Source organism: Maylandia zebra, linkage group LG10 (assembly GCF_041146795.1).
Source record: "Maylandia zebra isolate NMK-2024a linkage group LG10, Mzebra_GT3a, whole genome shotgun sequence".
Lineage (NCBI taxonomy): Eukaryota > Metazoa > Chordata > Actinopteri > Cichliformes > Cichlidae > Maylandia > Maylandia zebra.
This window is the reverse complement of record NC_135176.1, coordinates 10,980,460-10,998,238: the sequence shown is the minus strand read 5'-3', so window position 1 is coordinate 10,998,238 and position 17,779 is coordinate 10,980,460. Positions and strand designations below refer to the sequence as shown.

Below are 17,779 nucleotides of genomic sequence, written 5' to 3'. Positions count from 1 at the left end.
AAAATACATAAATTTTGAAGCCTTTAGTGAATAAAAAGCTAAACAAAGAGAAACTGCTCTAATTGGCTGTTTAGATTACGTGCACTGGTGGACGACGTAACACCGGATAGGCTAGAAACCCGGAAACAACAGCGCTTCCACCTAGCTGCTTCTGTCTCAGAGAAAATATGACATTTTCTGAATATTTATCCTGAATGAGTTTGTTGTTTCCAGTTGGCAGCGAGGCTAAACACACAGCGATTACACAGGAGCTGTGTGCCGCTAGTGCTAGTGGCTGTCGTTTGTCTCCTGTCAGCTGGTTTGTCGTCGCCTTTGTTTATCGTTATTTTACTTTAAACGTTTCACAGCTGGCCGCCGTTCATTATGGACGAGGGCTCGGTGCCGGTGGCTGAAGACCCGGGAAGGAGGCGGAGGGTGCACGGCATGTTGAAGATCTACTACGGGCTGAATGAGGAAGGAAAGGCCCCGGAGCAGCCGGAGTCCCTGGATCCCTGCGACATCAATGGGCCTCATTTCGACCCGGAGCTCTATCTCAACAAGGTGCGAAACTGCTACTGTCATTGTAATCCGCTCAGTGGCTCACAAAGCTGGACTGCTTCAGAATTTTAGCGTAAGCTTGATGCCAGATAATAGAAAATGAAATGCTGAAATCGACAATACTATACACAGTGCAGATTGCAGTAATGTTACTTCCTTCATTTGTCCCAGTTGTAATGTCACTACAGGTGAAGATGTAGATGGCTGTGAATTTTAAAACACTTTTTAAAAATCTGCTTCTGTCTTTGCCAAACAGTGAGGAATGAATCAGTTTTAATGCTATATCACACTATATCTAGAAAACACAAATGACCACTGAGCATACGTACAGTAACTTTTTTATTTTAAATATCCAAATCCAGCTCAGGAGGGAGTGCTCTCTCACGGAGCTGATGGACCAGGAGACCTGTATGGTCAGGCAGATCCGCTCTTTGGACAGCGACATGCAAACCCTGGTGTATGAAAACTACAACAAGTTTATATCTGCTACAGGTGAAGGAACATCATAAACACACACACTGCTGCCCTAACGTAAGCTGACATTAAATTGTGCAAACCTGGATAGCTGAAATATCCTTCTTTCTTTCTTTCCTTCTGCCAGACACCATAAGAAAGATGAAGAATGACTTCAAGAAAATGGAAGATGAAATGGATTGTCTGTCTGCTAACATGGCTGCGATCACAGAGTTCAGCGCTCGGATCAGCGGCACTCTTCAAGACCAGCACGCGCAGATAACCAAACTCTCTGGTGAGACCTAACCTGACTGTTTGTTTGGATTAAACTTTTTAATAGGTTGATTCATATTTTATTTATTTATTTTGGGGGTCTTACCATGTTTCACTCCAGGTGTTCACACTCTGTTGAGGAAGCTGCAGTTTCTGTTTGAACTCCCCGCAAGATTGAATAAATGTTTGGAGCTGCAGGCCTACGCTCAGGCGGTGAACACCCACCGCCGTGCCCGCTGCGTACTGCAGCAGTACAGCCACCTGCCCTCCTTCAAGGGAATTCAGGATGACTGTCACGCCATCATGGACAAGCTGGCCCAGGAGCTTCGACAGAAGTTCAGGTGACAATGACTAGTTATTACAATATATAAGAGAAATTATTTTAATTAGGATAAACAGCATGTTTGACACAACTGCATAGATATTAAAATTACAAATAAATAAACACAAATTGAGTTGACTGACCAAACTTCATGGAAAAAAATCACACATTTCATTACATTTCTGCTTCTGTCTTTTCTTCTTGTGATCATAGGGATGGTGGGTCAAGTGCCAAAGATTTATCAGAGTGTGTGGAGCTTCTGTTGCAGTTGGATGAGCCTGCAGAAGAGCTCTGTGATAAATTCCTGAGCCACGCGCGGTCTCGCCTTGAGTCAGATCTTCAGGGCCTGGAAGCAGAGATAAGGCCGTACCCGTCCACAGCCACAAAAGATGCTTCCGCGCACGGGTTGTCGTCTGCAACAGCCCCCGGATCGCCGACCGACGGCTCCCCCAAAAACAGCTCTCTGCCTTCCCCCGCATCAAATACTGACATCCTGGAATTCATTGACAGAGGCTGCAATGAGTTTGTGAGCAGCTTATGCTTGGTAATCACTTCCTATCAAGAACTGTTTATCAACCATGCTCAAAAGGGCGAGCTGGCATCCAAAAATATTCCTCAGATGGCAAATGGCAAGCTGCATGCCTTTGTGGATGATTTGGCTGCTCGATATTTCATGCTTGTCGAGCGGAGAATACAAGAGGAGAAAGGGGTTGGGGATAACTCCCTACTTGTACGTGCGCTGGACCGCTTCCACCGCAGACTCCAGGCTGTGGCCAAACTTCTGCCTGGCTCAGCTGTGCCAAACAAGGGGACGGAGATTGTGATACGGGCGGCGACGGAGCGAGTCAAGCAGTACCTTTCCGCTCTGCAGAGCTTCTACATGGACAGCTTGACAGACGTGAGGCAGGCTCTGGCAACTCCTCGTCTCTCTGTGGCTGGCACTTCTGTGGCTGGGCCAGCCTCTGGCAGAGACGCTCCAACCAGCCTACCAGAGCTGCTCTCCTCCCTGTCAGCCTCAATTCTCAATCAGATTAAGTCGGTGCTGGCATCAGTGCATCTCTTTACAGCTAAGGACATCACATTCTCTAACAAGCCGTACTTCAAGGTGAACATTTTCTGCTCCCAAACTACCTTTTATAATTTTCATTTGTTTGAACTAATGTGTGACATCATGTGTTACTGTAACCCTGCGTGTTGTCTCTACATTGTGCGAGTGATACCGGTTTGTGTGTGTCTCCCCCCCTTTTAGGGTGAATTCTGCAGCCAGGGTGTACGTGAGAGCCTGGTGGTGAGCTTTATCAAGTTTGTATGCCAGTCTTCTCGGCAGTTTTGTGAGACCGCCGGAGACAAAGGAGGTTCAACTCCCCCAGCCCTTCTGTTGCTGCTGTCTCGTCTTTGCTTGGAGTACGAAACCTCAACCATCTCCTACATACTTACTCTCACAGATGAACAGTTCCTTGTACAGGTATCACAAAACAAGGAGAACTAGCTCTCATTATGTTTTTGATCTCTTTTATCAGCCAGTCACTCTGCCAAAGGTAATGACAAGAATGTGCTTTTTGCTCTCTGTCTCAGCACCACAGTCCCGTAACACCTGTTACAACTTTATGTGCAGAAGCCAGGGAGGCAGCACAGAAACTACTCAACCATTATGTCAAGGTAGGCTTTTTATCAACAACCTTTAAAAGTCACAAAAGCGAAACAACCTTTTTATTTAGTTGCTTTATTTTTGTTTTGCTTCAGGTTCAGGGTCTGATTATTTCCCAAATGTTAAGAAAAAGCGTTGAAACCAGAGACTGGGTTAACACTATTGAGCCAAGAAATGTCCGCGCTGTCATGAAGAGAGTAGTAGAGGACACCACATCCATTGATGTGCAGGTGAGAGTTTTTGCAACTGTCCCAATGTCCTCATGCACCCATGATCCCACATGAACGGGGTGTTTTATTAACCTTCTGCATGATAGGTTGGTCTCTTGTATGAAGAGGGCGTGAGGAAAGCGCACAGCAGCGACTCCAGCAAAAGGACTTTCTCTGTCTACAGCAGCTCCAGGCAGCAAGCCCGCTATGCTGCCAGCTACACCCCAAGGTACCATAGCTCTACACACACTGCTCAGCTGGTGGCAGTTGTGGTTTTGGGGGTTTTTTTGGTTCTGTTCACACCAGGCTTGGCCAACTCCAGGCCTCGAAGGTCGGTGTCCTGCAGGTTTTAGATAACACCCTGGGTCAACACACTTGAATCAAATGATTAGTTAATTAGCAGGCCTCTGGAGAACTTCAAGACATGCTGAGGAGGTAATTTAGCTTTTAAATCAGCTGTGATGGATCAAGGACACATCTAAAACCTGCAGGACACCGGCCCTTGAGGCCTGGGTTTGGACACCACTGCGCAAAAGTAGAGTAAGTAGAGTCTAATGTGTAGAAAATGAAACAATAGAAGGGCCTTTATAAATTTGTCCAATGTTTCCCGTCAAGATTTTCAATCAGCACTTGGATGTTCTTGAACATCTGTGATTTCAAACTTCCATAGAGAACAAATACCAACTCCCAAACAGGAGTTTTCAGTGGAAAAGGTTGGCGTGTTCAAGCTCAGAGGCCGTGCATTAGGTCAAAGGTGAAAATGCATAATTCGTGTAGTTTACTTGCAACATTTACACAGTTTTGTGCTGCGAGTTTGTCTCCAAGGTCATAACGGTCTATGTCTAGAGGTATCTGAAGATAAATATTTCTGTAGAAACTAACTGACTGGTGTGTAAGCATGCAGCACATGTTCAACCTGTTTACAAGTTATGGCTCTCTGGCTTGTAACTTTGTCCTCTTAACCACAGAGCATGTGATCCAGTGTGCACTGCAAACACACCAGTGCAAGTGGACAGAATGGGATTTTCAGCAATTGACCTTAAAATAGTTAATAATAGTGCTAGCAGTGGTGCAGAGCTACCTATAAATGGGGCGAAAGCAAATTTTAAATCAGGAATGTCAAACTTGTTTATATTGTGGGCCACATGCAGCCTATTTTGACCGTAAGAGCCCCGGAAGTTTAACCAAACATTTAATCCCTAATATATCCCAATATAAGAAAAAGAAGTGTAATTTCAACACTACATCTCGGTTTTTCTACGTGATGAAGAAATGCTGCTGCAGTTAATGAAAGAAAACTGTCAGCATGACTCATTGGGCTTAAACTGTGAGAAATAAATTTGTAAAATTACAGAGAAAGATCTGGTAGCTTGTTACCATACCGTCCTATAATTATAAGGCTGAAATTTTTTTTGACTCACAGTAAAAATTACAATATACAGTGAAAAAACAGGAATCTTTCTGTAATTCTTTGCCTATCTTACTTTACTTTTCTTAATTATTTTACTTTGCTGTGAATGGCCACAGGGAAGCTCTTTATAAGTAAGAAAAGTTTTAAAACTTCTGAAAACACAATAAAAATTCCAAAATGGATGCTTGCATTCACATTTTTCTATGCCAGTCAGAGGGCCAGATTGGAACCTTTGTTGGGCCGATTTTGGACCATGGGCCTTATGTTTGACACCCTATTTTTGATTCATTTATTTATTTATTTTGGTAGAGTACAGAGAGTGATTTTGGAAATGTCAGCATAAAGTAATGACATTGTAATGACATTTTAATAACCACTGAGTGGTTATTAAAATATTATAAATAAAAGGCACAGATACAGTGTTACATTATCCTTGAAAGTACGATGTCAGTTGTTTCATAGGCATTTTTAATCATACTTTAACTTTTTTTATTTTATTTTTAAACGCATTTACTTGAACATTTGTCTTCTGTTTACCTTCAGTGCTCCCATGGATACCAATCTGCTGAGCAACATACACAAGCTGTTCTCTGAAAGGATCGACATCTTTAGCTCAGTGGAGTTCAACAAGGTGGGTGCAGATCTGCAGATGGTCCTCATTTAACAAAATGAAAAAGGAAAAATCTTAGATTTTCACTTGCACGTCTTTCTGCTTCCTCAGGTGTCCGTGATGACGGGAATTATCAAAATCAGCTTAAAAACATTCCTGGAGTGTGTCCGCCTGCGCACTTTTGGCCGATACGGGCTGCAGCAGATCCAGGTGGACTGCCACTACCTGCAGATGTACTTGTGGCGCTTTGTTTCCGACGAGAATCTCGTGCACTTCCTGCTAGATGAGATCGTTGGAAGCGCCGCCCACCGCTGCCTGGATCCTGCACCAATGGAGCAGAGTGTTATCGAAGTTATCTGTGAAAGAGGCTAAGGCTCGAGGGATGGAAAGATTTACACCGAAATCATGAATCCAAATTTAAACACTTCTGTTCTGTTCAACACTTGCTGTTCAGTCTGTTGATCCAGATCGAACGAGTCAGGAATGATTACTTTTTCAACACTAAATCAAACAGTAGTAGCTGTTAACTGACGGCAAATTTGTGGCAGATTTAAATCGAAGTGCTTGTCATTAAAGTCCAAATGAGCCTGTACCACTTTGGTTTGATATCGTAACTGTTACAAACGAATAAAATCATCTCCATCTCCTCCTTATACAAAGATAGAGTTGAATAATCCACTGTACAAGCTGAAGCTTTTAGCACCTGTTTCACTTGAAGGATAAAATATTGACCTTGAGTACATAATATTAATGACTACAGAGAGAAGCTGTGTCCTGTGAAAATCACATGTATTAATAAATAATTTTTAAGAGTGCTTTGCTGAATAATAATTTTCTGATTATGTAATCCATGTGTGTCTACCTGCTACCTTCAGGTCGTTTGAGTCTGTTTTCTGGGCTTGTTTCCATGAAAGGAATGTTTAAATGTAGCTTGTCTGCAATAAAAGTGTATGAATGTGGGATTCGGAGGTTGTGCTGTCCCTGTTGAAATCAGCTTGTAGATATAGCACTGCGCTCTGCACTGATCTAAACTTGTGAACATGAGAGTGACTGAGGCGAATTTCACAACATTTTCTACTATCTGGAGGGTACAGCTGACTGTCGCCACCTGACGATCGCATTTGATTGGCTAAGCCTTTTTCTCCCACCCTCTTCTGATGACCGCGGAGCCTCCTGATTGGCGCGGGGAGGATTTCGTGCTGCGGTAACGTAGTGGGGGCGTGTCCGTGTGCAGGTTGCTGGATGGACGCTCACGAGCTGCCTTGATGCAAACATCCCATTTTGCAGTAACCGGTAAGAAGCTAAACAGGACTACAGATTTGCACTCTTCGTGTTTGCGGAAAGCCTTCAGTTCGTTCACAGGTAACTGGTCCGACCCGTGTTTCACTGTCCACAGCAGAACTGCTCAGGAACTGACAGCAGCTTGACCTGAACTTTGCCTTATTTATTTATGGCACCCATGGCAACAGTCCAGCACGGGTGTGCAGAAATAAGCAGCAATTTAACATTTTATAAGAAAAAGGTTTTTAAATCGAACCATAATGACTTTTTGATGACTCTTAATCGTCTCGTTGACCATTTCTCTTGCTTTTTGTCAAGTTTGATTATTAGCCCACATTTAGAATTCCCTTTGAGTATTTGAATGCATCATTATTGTGGCCTCGCCATTCAGTGTGAGGGGTTTACATCAAATATAGTCTGAAAAGTATGCACCTGTAGAAGAAGTACTTGGATCTACTCTGGTAAAAGTACAAATAGAATCATTTAAAAATTACTCTACTGCAAGCGGAAGCCCTCAGCTTTAGATTTTACTGAAAGAGGAGAGATGCCTTTGAAGTCAACTTCACTTTCCTGACAGCTTTGTTACAGAAAGAGTTCAAACGCTGACAGTCTTGTTGGTACAGTCTGGTGGAAATCTCAGTTTGTCTAACCTGAGGAGGGCCTCTGTGGGTTTACAGGGTTTATTAAATCAGTTATAAGTGTATTGCAGTGTGTATGCTCTTTGAATCTCCGGTTTTAGATAATCATTACTGATTGCTGGTAGTTGGTAAAAAGTGCCCAATAAAATGGAAATACTCAAGGGAAAAAGTTCAAGCTTCAAGATCTTAATAATAATACAGTCTCTGAGGGGTTTGTGTTGTCATTCTTACAACCTTTTAACCTATTGTATTTATTGTCTTCTTTTTAAACAGGAGCACAATAATGAGACCAAACAGTCAAGCACTCAAACACAAACTGTCACATGACTCAGAGAGGGAATTTGGAGGAACCCTGGGTAAGTCACAGCAGTGTGTCTTAATGTTGCGCTAGTAGACATCTTTGATTTAGTTTGATGTCACGTTGCCATGATCACAGTGCTGAGCATTGATGCAGCATGTGCCATTGCTGCACTAAACTAGAAAAACAACAGCAACTTTTCTTTCCTTTGATTCATTCATGCATTCTGAAGCTCAAGCTGCTGTCTGCAAATGCAGTGCTATCACATTACTTGCATTTCCCTGCAGCTAAATGCTGTTTTTATATACAAATTAGATAGAAGCTAAGAGGATCCTGATTTTATAAAAGGAAGAAATAAGCGGTGGTGATCATTTTAGCTGACATACAAAAGAATGCGCTATTTATGATGCTGACACTGCCTAGAGATGTGTTGTTTTATTAAATTGAGCAGTTTGTTTGGTGGACCATAAGATTGATGCCTCAGTAAAACTAATAGGATGTAGGATGTTGCACTGTAGTAATGATCGCTGGCATCACAGCATCATCTCCGTCATTACACCTCTAATCAAGAATCAAGGCAGCCTCCTATGTCAGATTCATCATTGCTGAAGTGAAATGTGCTTGATGCTTCATGTCGTGCTTTTCCAGTTAAGCTAACTACAGATTTCACATCCGCCACTACTGATGTTTACAGTCAGCTGACTGAATTGTTTTGCTACTCTGCAGTTATTAGAGTTACCACAGTTTACCTGCATATGCATTATTAATGTGCTGCAATGCCAAATCTCCACAGATGCTGTTTCACTTCTCTACATGTTGTCTCAGCCATGCTGTCTTAACACGCACCTAACCTGTCATCATACTTTTGTCTGATTCTTTAATTGTATTCATCTTTCAGGTGCCGTGTGCATTCCCATCTTTCTTCCGTTAACGGTGCTGTTCCTGATCTGTTTGAGCCGATCTCCTGAGGCCAGTTTGTTCCAATGGCCGCCCCCCCTCCCCTCAGCTGACCAGCTGTGGGACCCGCTGGCCCCCGTGCTTCTTCTTGGGTGGTTTGCTTTGCATGCAGTCATCTATTTGATGCCATTAGGAAAGGTACGGCATGTTCATCAGCCCAATTCAATGTGAAACTTACAGTGAAATCTGCTGTGGGTTTGTGATCTAGCTTATGTGTATACTGAAGCTGTAAACATAGCTTTATAACATGCTGTGTGTAATAATTAATACTAATAAATCAGAAGATAATTATTGTCTGTTAAGTTCCAGTCGGTGTGATCATCCTCTTGGTTAAATGACTGTACTCTGCAATTAGAGTTCTTTCAGAGCTACACGCCTCAACACTTCTCCTTTGCTACATACTGAGAAGTTTATAAAATACAGCGACCTGTATAATACAGTTCATCTGTGGCTATAGGCGCTCTCTGCCTATAGAGTCCAGCATTTTTACAGAGGAACTTTCTAAGCTGCACAATTATGAAGAAATGAGAAATGAGAAAGAATGGGTTGAATTATTGACCTTATGACACTGTAATAGGTATGCAGCATATGATTTGTGTTGTATTCTGCTTATTGCCTGCAGGTGTCTGAGGGGCTGGTGCTCAGAGATGGAACACGCCTCAAGTATCCCATAAATGGTATCGTTGAGCAGGGCGCGATATAACTACAAGCATTTCTGTTTAGGACAGAATCTGTGCGCCTTCAAGAAACAGATTTAAATATTAAACCTAAGTGTGAAATAATTTGTAATCCTGCTGCACTATCTGCAATGTTTCACAGCTATTCTTTAGTATTATACATGTTTTGACTGCAAATGTGTTGTTCACAGTTGTGTTGCTGACTGTAGTATATTTGAAAAAAAAAGAAAAGAAAATCTAAAATCCACAGGTCTGATCTAAAAGTTGAAGTTACATAATACTCAGCTCTTCCAACTTTTACCTTTTTCTCCATGCAAGCCTCTGTCAGCCTGCTTATCTCGCTCCTCCAGGCGACAACATTTTGTGTTGTTTGTTTCCCTCCCTCAGGTTTTCATGGCCTGTGCATCAGCGGTGTGTTCCTGATGTTGTTACTGGGGCTCGGGGCTCCTCTGGGGTATCTGTTTGAGCTGCTGTTGCCTTTGGCAGTATGTGCAATAGCAGTGTCGTTCCTGTTCTCCATCTACCTCTACATCCGCTCCTTCTGGGCTCCTTCCCATGCGCTTGCTTTGGGGGGAAACACAGGTGAGATGTTGAGGATCATTAATAAAGGTTGAATCCATGCTAAAACACGGTTTGAACCCGGCAGCTGGCAGCATTCAGTGCGTCCACAGGCTTGTTGTATTGTTTGCTGGAGGATTTGGGTGTTCCTGTGGGTAATTATCTAACTGCCACGCTCAACAGGAGCTTGTAGGCATTATGCATGAGGCAAACTGTTAAGTGAGATAGCGCTCCTGTACTTGCTACTCTGCTACCTTTATGTCAGCATGTAATTATAGCATTTGATTTTTGTGATTTTCTCTTTGATATGATTTAGGAAACCCGCTCTATGACTTCTTCATCGGGCGGGAGCTAAACCCCCGGATTGGAGATTTTGACCTGAAATATTTCTGCGAGCTCAGACCGGGCCTGATTGGCTGGGTGAGTTTACCCAGAGTAGCAAACTACTTGGCTCACCTTGACACTGTTCAAAGATTTATAAATACAGTACTCTATAAGAGACACATTTGAAAACTGTCTCTAATGAGATAACAAGGTCCTTTTAAGTTAGTCGTCATCCATTCATTCTCTTCCACTTATCCAAGTGGCTCCACTATCCTATCCCTATAGGCAAGGTACACCCTGGACAGGTCACCACTATGTCTCAGGGTTAACACAAAGAGACAAACAACCGTTCACACTCGCATCACACCAGAATCACCAGTTAAGCTAACCCCATTAACTGCATGTCTTTGGACTGTGGGGGGAAGTCAGAGTACTCGGACAGAATCGACACAGCCGCAGAGAGAGCATTCAGACTCTGCACAGAAAGACCCGGCCAGATAATAGAGTCTTACCCGGATGTATTTGTAAGTGTGCAAAACACCTTCAGATTCACGTTGCATTAAATAACATTGATGGTCATTTCTGTCCAAGAGCCCAACATAACCAACAGGTGGCGGTATTGCTCTCCTCTGAGCTTCCATAATAATTTGCAGTCTGTGAGTTTGACACAGTCACAATCAAAAGCTTTTCTCCCTGCTGACCTGACACAGTAAGACATTTGCTGGAGGACTGGGGTGCGCGCAGCTATCCGTGTCTGAGTCATCAGACTAAATTAGACTAAATGTGCTGTAGAACCTCAAACAAGATCCCTAAAATGACCACGAGGTTCTCAGTGTCATCGCCGGTCACAAAAACGACAGCACCGAGACTGCAGAAGGTTAAAGCGTCTTGGTAAAGCACTGATGCGAGCAGCCGTTTTCCTTTGGTATTTACAGTGTACAAAGGAAAAACCTTTGCACATGTGAATGTTTTAAAGCCATGTGCGTGGGAGAGCCCAGAAAAAGCCTCCACCAACTGGCTACAGACACTGTGTGGGATATTTTCATTTCCTGTTCAACGTCCAAACTACTTTCTTTTAACGTTCAGCATTTCACAGTTGTTGATAAAGTCTCAAATATTAAAGCACAATGGGCTTTCTTAATAATTTAATGGATTCCTTGGACTTTGGTATAATGGTGCCAAATATTGCTTCTTAGATCTAAATCAGCTTCATATTTAATAACTCAGTTTGAGTTATGGAAGTGTTTATAGCTCGAGTGTGAAATATTTATTTTGTTTCTGCATTCTCGTGTATCATCAAGTCGGAAAAATGTACACGATGTATGGATTTCTTTTCCCACTAGGAACATAAATGACAACAGTCTGGGGAATGAATGCAGCTGCAGAATATCCTTCACTCAGAAAGCATTTGGAGTGTGATAATGCATTTATTAATCATTTATTCGATTAGTCCAAATGGCAGACAATTGATTGGCGTGCACGCTGTAATTATTTGCACATTTTTTTGTTCTCTAGACTCTGCACTCCAGCTCATTCCATTTGACATAAAATGATGGATCACAGCGCCTAGTCTGGGCTTTCATTCGAGCACTGGAAAGACTCTGTGCGAGATACGGTTAAACGTGTCGCCCTGAATCACAAATAGTTCAAATGTAAATTGGACATTTACGCAAAAGACCTCACATGTGACCCAGAGTTGACTGCAAGCTGTCATTCAGATTGAGGTGATTCAGAGGAGGTGAAGAAGATATCAAGGACTTGTTTGACGACATGACTGGTTTGCCAAAGTTAGATTCATTCTTAATTTTCACTCAAGAAAACTGGAACAAGACCTGCAAATGATCTCATGGATGGATAAGGCTAAGACTTGACTTTTAATGAAGTCTATACTGTTTCATGTTATGTTAGATTAAATGTACCTAAATACAGAGTAGGTTTTTACTGTATGTTTATAATCAATTCATCACAGGAGGAATTTTCTTATTTAGAAAGACAGAAAATGGGACATGTGTCTTATATTTCACGCACAAACGAAAGACTCGATTAAGTGAGACATTATTTGGCAGATTATTAATCCTAAAAACAGTGGCTCTGTAGTGTAGTGGTTAATTTGCCTAACACATGAAAGAGCCCCTGTTTGAGTTTGGGAGGAGATGAAAATCCCTGGGAGGGTAGCATCAGGTAGGGCATCATCTGTAAAAATCGCATATGTGGATCCATCCACACGAGAATAAGTGACCAGCCAAAAGAAGCTTTTTATTTATTGCAAAATAAATAGTAGAATAATGACAGCATCCATTTATTTTAGTTGGCAATCTCATGATCACAGAAGGAATTTGTCTGCCCGTGCAAATGAACACACGCAGCCCCACTTGTGTTCATCATTATTCACGACCCCCTCAGGTGGTCATTAACCTCGGCATGCTGATGAAGGAGGTGGAGCTCCGAGGATCCCCCTCCCTTGCCATGATTCTGGTCAACAGTTTCCAGCTGCTGTACGTGGCGGACGCTCTGTGGAATGAGGTGAGAGTCACACTTTTTTTTTTTTTTTTTACTTTATTTGATCACTGCTTTTATTTAATGTCTGCTTCATTTTGCTGTAACAGGAGGCTGTCCTGACCACCATGGACATTGTACACGATGGTTTTGGTTTCATGCTGGTCTTTGGTGATCTGGCCTGGGTTCCATTCACGTACGGCCTGCAGGCAGCCTTCCTGGTTGTGCACCCCCAGACCCTAAGTTCACTCAAGGCTGCAGCCATAATAGCACTGAATGGTAATCGCTTGTCAGCTCTTTTCTGCTGTTCTGCTGAAAAGTGGCTGAAAATGAATAATGAACCTTTTTTTTGTTTGTTTTTTGGGGTTTTTTTGCTGTCAGGTATTGGATATTACATTTTCAGACAATCCAACTCACAGAAGAATCAGTTCAGGCGGGACCCCACTCATCCAAGTGTCACTAGTCAGTTTGTTTCCCTCCGTTTTTATCTTTATCTTTTAATGCATTCAGATAAAGTCTTTTTTTTTTTTTTATTGCTTTCCTCCTCACATCAAAGTGGGGAGGGAGACAGAGAGTTGGTAAATCTTATTCAGAAATATCGGTGCGTTTTACGACTCCCTACAGGACTGGAGACCATTGCCACAGCAACAGGGAAGCGGCTGCTGGTGTCCGGCTGGTGGGGTCTCGTTCGTCATCCCAATTACCTTGGGGACCTCCTCATGGCCCTTGCCTGGTCCCTTCCGTGTGGTAAGACATCTTAAAAGCTCTCTGCCCTTTTTTTTTTTTTTTTTGCTAGAAAAGAAGGCCACGCTGACATAACAGTTTTTTTTAGCATATGTGGGTGAAGTCATGGATAAGAGATTAATGTCAGGCTGAGTAATAATCATCTTCAGCCTTGTTTATTATTAGTATGGATAATGATGGCTGGTTGTGTTAATGATCCACTGTGAAATCCAGGTTCTTTTTTTTCTCGGAAACTTTACTTGTATGCATGTACGAAAGTTTTGACCTCCTCATTATGAATGTCACTAATCCCTGGATTAGTGACATTCATAGCAAAGTAACTCATAGCAAAAGTCATAATCTTTCATTTTTATTGTCATTATACCTCAAATTGGTCGTTTTAAGAAAATCTTTACGTTTGTATTTAGCTGCAAGGACCCCAACCCCAAATGCATTTATTGATAATGAAGCAGCAAGCTGCGGTATGAGGAAGCCTTTATCGGATCAGGGGTGACTCGTGAGCCTGGCATATACAACTGATCGCTTTGAGAAAGACTGACCAACAGAAGAAACAGGAGAGGGAGAATGAATGGGTGTGTCGCTGCCGCACAAGTAGAGATTTACAGATCTATGGCCAGTAGGGGAGTGTTTGCGGCGTGCTCCAACTCCTTTGAGTTTATCTACCTTTATAATATGATTGGAAAGATGTGTTTTTGGTATTTAAATAGCGTTTTGTATGGGGTGCTGATCCAAGGATTTTCAAATATTTTAAACTTAACCATGAAAACCTGGCCAAGTCCAACACCAGGAGCAAATAATTGCCAGTAAGTCCAAGCTCTCACTGCAAAATGAGGGCCAAATGGATCATAGCAATGGGTCAGATACCCCACACTCCTGAAGCACATACACATGAGGGTTACAGTTAGACCCCTTCTTCAAGTCCACAAAGAACATGACTGGTTGTGCAAACTCCCACACACCCTTGTTGTGGAAGTTTTCCATTTAAATAAAGCCTGCAGACGAGCGGTAGCTAACATTCTTTAATCAAAGCACACAAAGAACAGACAACCAAGCTTGATGGAGCCCCTGCATGTCCGCGGGACAGACGGTCAGCAGAGTTCTCCCTGAGTCTAACATGGCTCTCAGTTAAATACCTTCTCCAGGAACAAAAGGCAGTACACAGCTGTTTCACACCTTAAGGTTCACACTCCCTTGCTACCTCCCAGAGTCCTTGAAGAGACAAAAGACTCTTCCTGTGGAGTTCCTGTTTCCCCCAAGATCCTTACTACACCCCCTACCATTTGTCTTAAGACATGTTAAAATCCAGTGGCACCAAGGCATTACAATAAAATAATGTGATTAATACATAAGTAAAAGAACTTCCTATACACCCTCAAACATGCTCAGCAGGATAAAGAAGCAGTCCAGTATTCCACAACCAGGACGAAAACTAGATTTTACTACATACACTACATACAACTTCTTTAACTGAGCTTCAGGAGGACCAATGTGGACAAACTTCTTCTCTAGTACATCTAGTAGCTTAATATTTCCAGCGAGGCTTAAAAGTGTGATCCTTGTGTAATTGGTCCTGGAGGACATCAAGAGCCTTAAGATGCTTCTAGAGAATCTGATCCACCCCAGGGGCTCTGTGACCAAGGAGCTGTTAAACTACCTCAGTGACCTCACCCCCAGTGATGGGTTGGTCATCCCCCTCACTTCTTCTCTTCCTCTGGGTTTGATAATAAGATTGAGGGGGTCCTCAGTGGAAGTATTCCGTCCACTGCTTGATTATATTAAGTTGAGGTCAGCTGCTTTCCCATTCTGTCACACGACAGTATCCCTGAATCGTTTCAAGGCTGTCCAAAAGTCTTGTTTCTTGCTCTCACCCAGTCCTCCCTGACCTTCCTTCAGCTACTAACAGGGCTGAACTCTTTGCTGGCAGAACAGACACCAGCCACTTTGCAGCTGCAGATTCGTGCAGCATGTTCCTCTTTTTAACCCAACCTTCCTTTGAGTGCTTCAGAAGTTGTGCTGGAGGTTGGGATGAAAATCTCACTCACAGACTGGGGGCTCTGCAAAATGGTCCTCACTGTACATTTGGGTACACGACACCTGTCCAGGACCCTGCTTACGAACACCCTTCTTCTTGAACATGGTGTTTGTTTTTGACAAACTGTACTTAGCACAGAAGTCCAACAGATAAACATCACTCTGGTTCAGATCAGGCAGGCCATTCATCCTGATCAATCCCCACCTGGTCTCACCTGTTCTGTCACAAAGTGGGATGGACTCAAGCGCAGACAAGGCAGCTAGAATACAGTTCCGTTTATTACTATACAACACCAGGTGCAAATATATACAAGTGAGAGGGCGGGGGGAATCCAGGGCACAGGGAAATCCGGGAAAGGAGCTGTTCACACACGAGGGACTTCACAAAAAACACAGCACACCAGCAAGCCTGCACACCAAGGGTTCCAGGGAAACAGAATTCCTGTTTACAGACAACAAGTGATTAATCCAAAGGGTCAGCGATACGAAAAGGCAACAAGAGACTAGTACTCCGGAGCTTACTACCAAGGTTACTCAATAGTCCAGCGACGAGATGCTTCCAGCCACTGCCTTAAGTAGTGGATGAGTTTAGGCGATGAGCCACAGGTGTGTGATTAACCTCAGGTGCGAGGGCCAGGGGCGGGAGCCCGCAATAAGCTCTGCCCCGGCGAGACACGGCAAGCGTGAGAGAGGTAGATGTAAACAAGAAACATATGTAGCCAACCTGAGTCAGCCAGGCAGATACGGGGACCATGACATGTTCGGTGCCCACGGTGGAGTCTTAATGGCAGGGGTACCCTGAACTGTTGCTCAGCACTTAAGGAACAAACAGCAGTTAAGACCTGTTTTACCCCTCCTCACCGAGCCACTATTGTTTTTCTTTTTTCTTTTTTTTTTGCATTGTGGTAAATACCGGATGGAAAACAGCCTCAATCTAACTAAGCATTTAATGCCACATTTTGTGTGCTCTCAGTACAGTTTGATGTGGTTTTGGTTATATAAGGTATTAATGGCCTTGTGCACTGTGATATTTTTTTTCAGACTACCTCCATGTCCTTATGAAATATTTGCATTACATTTGCAACTGGTGTGCTTCCAACAAAGGCAGCAGGAAACTGTTCTCTTTGTTCTTCTGTAAATTGCCCTGTTCTCTCAAAAACCCACTTCCTGAAATAGTGACTGTCAGACTTTTGTATAGCTGACACTCTCATTGATATTCAACATTATGTGACTCATTTGTCTCTCTGCTTTTGTAATTGAGACGCATTCTTTAGTTTCTGCTTTTTATCCTTTTTTATCGCTGTAGCACAAACTGCAAAAATATGCACTCCAAAAAAAAAGTGATGACAGATGAAAGCTGCCCTAACAAACGAGCTCAGTGGTCCCCTGTAAACCTGGACTGAGGAAGCGCTGACTAAAGGGACAAGGGGTACTGCTCTGATTACTGTGATGAATCAACACTGAATATTAAGAGCTTAATTAGACTGGTATTCACTGCAGGGCTTTTGTACAGTAAAGACTGAATAGAAAGTAAACTGCTATTTGCAGAGGAGGATGTACACTTGATTGCAGCTTGTTTTATACAAATCACAAATGCTGATGTCAGTAGCAAAAGAAGGTACTAGTTTTTTTTCACCATTCATTACTGAATCATATAATACTGTCTTGTGTTTTTTGTCATATGTGCCTCTTTATTTATAGGATTCTCATATCTTCTGCCTTATTTCTACGTCATATACTTCACCGTTTTACTGATTCACCGAGAGGCCCGTGATGAAAGACAGTGTAGAGCCAAATACGGGCTGGCTTGGGACACATACTGCCGACGTGTGCCTTACAGGATTTTCCCTTATATATACTAAGAAGAAAAGAAGATGTGGAGGAGAGGGATCTGAACTGCCGTACAACTTATTGAACACAAACCTAGCAATAATTTCATGTAAATCTATTTTCAGTGAAACAAAGATGACTAGCGTCTGCGCTCCACATCTCTTTGGAAAAACAAATATGACTTAAATACTGATTGGACGGCAGAAACAAATCCATAAATATCAGTGCCTTTGTTCAAAGAATGTCTGCGTAAAAGCGTTTTTTACAGTGTCTTGTTTTGTTGTTGTTGTTGTTGTTGTTGTTGTTTTTTAAAATGTGGTGCCACAGTAAACTACATTGGAAATAAACAACTACAAAACACCAAGTATTCGAAAGTGTTATTGAAATAAAATAATTATATTATAATATGAAGATAAAACGTGATGATGTTTCACATCGTTGCATTATGTATGCAGAAGTCAAGCCCATTCTTTTGTGAAAAT

General features: G+C 42.6%; 2 protein-coding genes across 3 annotated transcripts; both read left to right on the top strand.

Annotated features, from left to right (window-relative positions):
- Nucleotides 1-93: 93 nt before the first annotated feature.
- vps51 (VPS51 subunit of GARP complex) lies at nt 94-6,425 on the top strand. The gene is made up of 11 exons (XM_004576346.5): nt 94-540; nt 900-1,029; nt 1,139-1,285; nt 1,385-1,604; nt 1,799-2,690; nt 2,835-3,050; nt 3,161-3,244; nt 3,329-3,463; nt 3,550-3,671; nt 5,397-5,484; nt 5,575-6,425. The coding sequence occupies exons 1-11, from the start codon at nt 364-366 to the stop codon at nt 5,833-5,835; spliced, it is 2,472 nt and encodes an 823-aa protein (XP_004576403.1). The 5' UTR covers nt 94-363; the 3' UTR covers nt 5,836-6,425.
- A 224-nt stretch (nt 6,426-6,649) lies between these two features.
- On the top strand, nt 6,650-17,671 carry tm7sf2 (transmembrane 7 superfamily member 2). Of its 2 annotated transcripts, none has more exons than XM_004557302.4 (11): nt 6,650-6,756; nt 7,656-7,738; nt 8,579-8,775; nt 9,260-9,314; nt 9,702-9,896; nt 10,189-10,292; nt 12,600-12,719; nt 12,803-12,971; nt 13,074-13,154; nt 13,317-13,439; nt 17,169-17,671. In XM_004557302.4, exons 2-11 carry the CDS (start codon nt 7,666-7,668, stop codon nt 17,327-17,329), a joined length of 1,278 nt encoding a protein of 425 aa, XP_004557359.1. In that variant the 5' UTR covers nt 6,650-6,756; nt 7,656-7,665; the 3' UTR covers nt 17,330-17,671. The 2 variants fall into 2 exon arrangements, with proteins under 2 accessions (XP_004557359.1, XP_004557358.1); XM_004557301.5 differs by lacking the exon at nt 6,650-6,756 and adding an exon at nt 6,763-6,825.
- Nucleotides 17,672-17,779: the final 108 nt, after the last annotated feature.

Bases quoted from the DNA above. Each gene is read 5' to 3' on its own strand.
- vps51 (XM_004576346.5), top strand. From the start codon at position 364: ATGGACGAGGGCTCGGTGCCGGTGGCTGAAGACCCGGGAAGGAGGCGG. The intron at 1,605-1,798 runs GTGACAATGACT...TTGTGATCATAG, and splicing joins GAGCTTCGACAGAAGTTCAG to GGATGGTGGGTCAAGTGCCA. The intron at 3,245-3,328 runs GTAGGCTTTTTA...GTTTTGCTTCAG, and splicing joins TACTCAACCATTATGTCAAG to GTTCAGGGTCTGATTATTTC.
- tm7sf2 (XM_004557302.4), top strand. From the start codon at position 7,666: ATGAGACCAAACAGTCAAGCACTCAAACACAAACTGTCACATGACTCA. The intron at 9,315-9,701 runs GTATCGTTGAGC...TCCCTCCCTCAG, and splicing joins CCTCAAGTATCCCATAAATG to GTTTTCATGGCCTGTGCATC. The intron at 13,440-17,168 runs GTAAGACATCTT...CTTTATTTATAG, and splicing joins TGCCTGGTCCCTTCCGTGTG to GATTCTCATATCTTCTGCCT.